Raw genomic sequence first — 4800 nt, 5'->3', positions numbered from 1 at the left:
GTGACGCTACCGCGTCCCAGCAGCGGGGCATGGGGGAGGGGCTTGAGTTGTCTGGGCGGCACCGCGGCGTGGCTGACTGGGCGGAGCCTCGGAGGAGGCCCAACGAGTCTGGAGTGGCCGCCGTGCAAATTGCCCAGGGTGGGAATACGCTCCTGGAGAGTGGTTGGAATTGTTGGACCGAGAAACTGTGATGGGAGTCGGTGTGTGTGTGACTGCAGTGATGTATGTGATTGCGTGTGAATGTGATAGACTAATTGTGATGGGATGTGTGATTGCGGTGTGTGGTGTTATGGTGATATTTGGTTGCGTGTAGTTGTATAGTGTTTGTGTGGTTGTCGTGAAAGGTCTGTGGGTAGGTGTTTGTAATATGTGTAGCGGTTCTTGTCTTGAGTTGACTTCTGTATAGTGTTTGTCATACTTGATAACTGCATGGGAAAAGATCTGTGTAAAATTTTGTGTTTGGTTTTAAGTAGTCCTCCCTGCCCTTTGGCCACCCCTTAGTCTCCTTTGCTTCCTTTTTTTACCCTTAATAGTTCTTGATTCTCTTCTGTTGTTTTCCAGTTTTCCTGTTGATCTTTTCCAGAGTCGTTATCTCAACATCATATGACTCGCATCTTTTATCATATGTATTACTTAGCTATTGCCAGAATAGTAATGCTGCCTAACAAACCACCCCTAAATCAGTGGCATACAACAGCAAGCATTTATTCTCATGTTCACCTGTTTCCTGGTTCTCTGTTCAGCTTATTTAGGCTGGGGCTGACTGAGTAGCTAGACTGCAGGGTGGGTTTAGATCTGCGCCTCCACATGTGTTCCTTCTGCTGCTCACACTAAGAGGAGAGTGCCAGGACCTATTCTCATTATGGATCAACAGAGCACAAGACAGACTGTACAGACAGTCTTAAAAACCTCTGTTCCTCAGTATACTGATAGTTCTCTTGTCCAATAATATTCCTTTTCAGGTCTTGTTATTGTATTATCCAGGAATTTCATTTTCCAACCCCTTCTTTTTATGATTTTATACTTCAGGTCTCTGGTAAAGAGTATATTGCTGGGCTTTTTACCCTTTTATCCTGCTTGGATGTTATTTTAATAGGTGAGTTTAATTCATTTACATTTATTGGGATTGCTGATACAAATTTGTTTTCTATTTACTTGTGGCTTTTTTATTGTGTAGATTTAGCTTATTCCCCTTTCTTTCTCCACTGCTTTGGTTTCTGTTGTTTTCCTTGAATTTTTAACATAACAAAACCCCACCTTAAGACTCTGGAACACTTGAACTCCAAACTACCCACCTATTTCTGTGGTATTCTTGTCTAATATATTATTTTCCTCTGATTTTAAATTCCCCAAATTAGTAGAGTTCATTTGTTAGATGTGTATATATGCATCTTTTTTACATAAATGTGTATATATGTTTTTTATATCTATGTGTATATATGTATATATTTTTAAATTGTGATCAAATAGAGATTACGTAACACAGAGGATAAAATTTACCATCTTAATATCTGCACCCCCATTTTCATTGCAGCATTATTTACAATAGTCAAAATAGGGAAACATTCATCAGTAGATGAATGGGTAAAGAGAAAATGGTATCAAAGAAGGAATGCCTGCCATTTGTGACAGCATGGATGAATCTGAAGAATATTATGCTATGTAAAATAAGCTAGTCACAGACCAAATACTACATGATTCAATTTGTATGATACATCTAAAGTAAATTCAAGAAGCACAAGAATACAATAATGGTTGCCAGAGCCTAGGAGTAGAGGGAAATGGGGAATTATTTTTCCATGGGTACAAAGTTTACATTATGCACGATGAATAAGTTCTAGAGATCTGTACAACACAGAACCTGTATTAACAATACAGTATTATGCACTTTATTAAGAGTATATATATTGTGTTAATTGTTCTTACCATAGAAACAAAACACAAAAGAACACAAGGAAATTTTTGGAGGTGATGGATATGTTTAGTACCTTGGTTATGGAACTGGTATCATGAATATATACATATGTCCAAACTCATCAGGATGTATACATTAAATGTGTGTGATTCTTTCTTGTACCTTAATTATATCTCAATAAAGCTAAAAACATTTAACATTTTAATTATTTGTAAGCATAGAGTTCAGTGGCATTACATTCATATTGCCGTACCACTGTCACTACCATCTGTCCATAGAATTCTTTTTATCTTGCAAAACAGAAACTTTGTACCCATTAAACAATAACTCCCCATTCCTTGGATCTCCTAGTCCCAGCAACTTCCATTCTATTTTTCTTTCTATATGAATTTGACTACTCTACATACCTCATATGAGTTGGATCATACAGTATTGGTTTTTTTGTGATTGGTTTATTTAACTTCACATAAGGTCTTCAAGGTTCATCCATGTTAAAGCACATGTCAGAATTTCCTTCCTTTTTTAGGCTAAATAATATTCCATTATATATATACACCACATTTTGTTTATCTGTTCATCTGTCAGTGCATACTTGGGTTGCTTCTACCTTTTGACTATTGCAGATAATGCTGCTATGAACATGGGTGTACAAATTTGTTCAAGTCCTTGCTTTCAGTTCTTTTGGGTATGTACCCAGAAGTGGAATTTTTGGATCACATGGTAATTCTGTTTTTCATTTTTTGACTGCCATACTGTTTTCCATAGTGGCTATACCATTTAAATCAACATATTTTTTTGAGCACCTACCATCAATGACCAAGAGAGATTTAAGAAATCCCTGTTTTCATGGAGTTTATATGAGGGGTTACACAGACAATATGTATGGTAAATAAATTATATAATTTGTTTGTGATAATTCCCACAGAGGAAAAAAATGGAACTTGTGTGAAGGATATTAGGAATATCTCAAAATTTATTACAATTGAATGTTTCTGTCTTATTCTGTTCTATCACACAGTACAAGAATTAGTCTACTCTCTTGTATAATTATTTTGTTACCTAGTAAGGGCTCAAAGCAGATGGAAAATTAATATTTCTTAACTTAACCATTTTATTCATCCAGTATCATTGTGATGTGAGTATAATTCTCATTTCAGATGAAGAGTATGGGAGTTCTAAGTTGCACATGTCTTTTACCTCGATTGCCAAGATAAATAGGAAACAGAATAGCTGCAACTCTCTTTTACTCCAAACCTAGGGATGTTGTAAATATGAATCTTTTTTGACTTAACTTTGTATCTGTGACTGCACCGGGTCTACACCTTTCTGCTCACAGAAGATATTTGAAGAGCAGATATTATGTGAACATCACTGTTGTGTTTACCTTGTTTCTAGAGTCTTGGTGTTTTCTTGAATGCCTGGTTCAACCTAGGTTGCTGAGTCTTTGAGTTTTCCTCTCAATTCTTGCTGTCTTTGTATCCAGCATCTCTGGGCAATGACTCCAGGGAATGTGAATTACAAGCAAGGAAGCTAATTGGGGCTGTATTAATTATCTACAATTGTATAACAAATTACCTCAAAATTCAGTAGTTTAAACAACAATAAACATTTATTATCTCGTACTCTGTGGGGGGTAGGGAACAACTTAGCTGGATACTCTGGCTCATATATTTCATGAAGTTGCAGTCAAGATGTTAACAAAGCTACAGTCATTGGAAGGCTAGGTGGCTGGAGGATTTGCCTCCTAGATGGCTGGCAAGTTAGTGTCGGCTGCCGGCAGGAGCCTCCCCAGGGCTGGTTGAATGTCTTCATGGTGTGGTGGCTGACTCCCTTCAATGTGCATGATTCAAAAATATGCAATACAGAAACCACCATGTCTTTCATGACCTAACTTTGGAGGTCACACATTGTCAGTTTTTGCAGTATCCTGTTGGTTAAACAGGACAACTCTATTCAGTGTGCAAAGGGTGTACAAAAAAAAAACCATGAATACCATAAGGCAGTGATCATTGGAAACCATCTTGGAGGCTGGTTACCATAGGGATCTAGTGAGGAAACATCAAGTAAATTGAATTTATATCATAAGCCCACAGGTCCTGCCTCCACGGAGATAAGATAGATCTGCGGTGTGAGTAAAAAGAAGCCTGGAGAGCAGGTGTCCATCATGGAAGGAGACCTTCTGACCTGAGAACTCTCCTGGAGGCTGGAGAAGCCTGAGATAGAGCAGACCCTAGACTTGCTGGACCTACAGCTTACCTTACCGTTTCTGCCCTTAGTGGGCAAGGCCTGAATGACATCTCAGCCTTCAGAGATCAACAAAAGCTGTGTGACAATGGAGAGTTTAACCCAGATGATGGAAAGGAGAGGTAAGGTGGCTCAGAGATGGAGTAAGTTTAGGAGAGAGAGGCTGTACATTTAGGGGTTAGGAAATTCAGTACCCCTACCAAGAAAGCTCACATGGGTATTACTGACTGCAGGGTAGACATTTGTTTTTTATTTATTCACTTGACTATTGTTCGAAATTTCTGTTTTTCTTACATTTACATTTTTTTAAAGGGCCATTAAATATATAACCATAAACAAAATTCCTACTCTATCCTTCCTCATCCCCTGATCCCACTCCCCAGAGGCAACCATTTTGAACATTTTGGTATTGAGCTCCACTTCCCTGAATATCCTCATGCTGCTCATTCATGCTTGATTTTTCCTGCTGACTTTTTTGACGATGGAGATAAGGATTTATCTCTGTTTTCTACCTAACCTCTTTCTTGTCTCCTTCACCCTACCCCTCCCCAACCCACCTTCTTGCCCTTCTTTCTAATATGGTGTTTTATTAGAGGTTGAAAGTTGACTAAATGTCAGGATCCGTATCTGTTTGAGGGAGT

The 4800-nt window shown here is 38.3% G+C and overlaps 1 protein-coding gene across 1 annotated transcript in view; it reads left to right on the top strand.

Annotated features, from left to right (window-relative positions):
• ZNF568 (zinc finger protein 568) overlaps positions 1–4800 on the top strand; it is a 28527-nt gene that overhangs the window by 116 nt on the left and 23611 nt on the right. Inside the window, exons 2-3 of the mRNA XM_080828042.1 lie at positions 1030–1096; positions 4002–4281. Coding sequence (XP_080684168.1) covers positions 4206–4281 — 76 coding nt within the window. The 5' untranslated portion in view covers positions 1030–1096; positions 4002–4205. The remainder of the gene's footprint in view (positions 1–1029; positions 1097–4001; positions 4282–4800) is intronic.

This window comes from Martes martes (assembly GCF_963455335.1).
Source record: "Martes martes genome assembly, chromosome: 17".
Classification (NCBI taxonomy): domain Eukaryota; kingdom Metazoa; phylum Chordata; class Mammalia; order Carnivora; family Mustelidae; genus Martes; species Martes martes.
The sequence above is the reverse complement of the archived record's forward strand: the minus strand, read 5'-3'. Positions and strand labels throughout refer to the sequence as shown.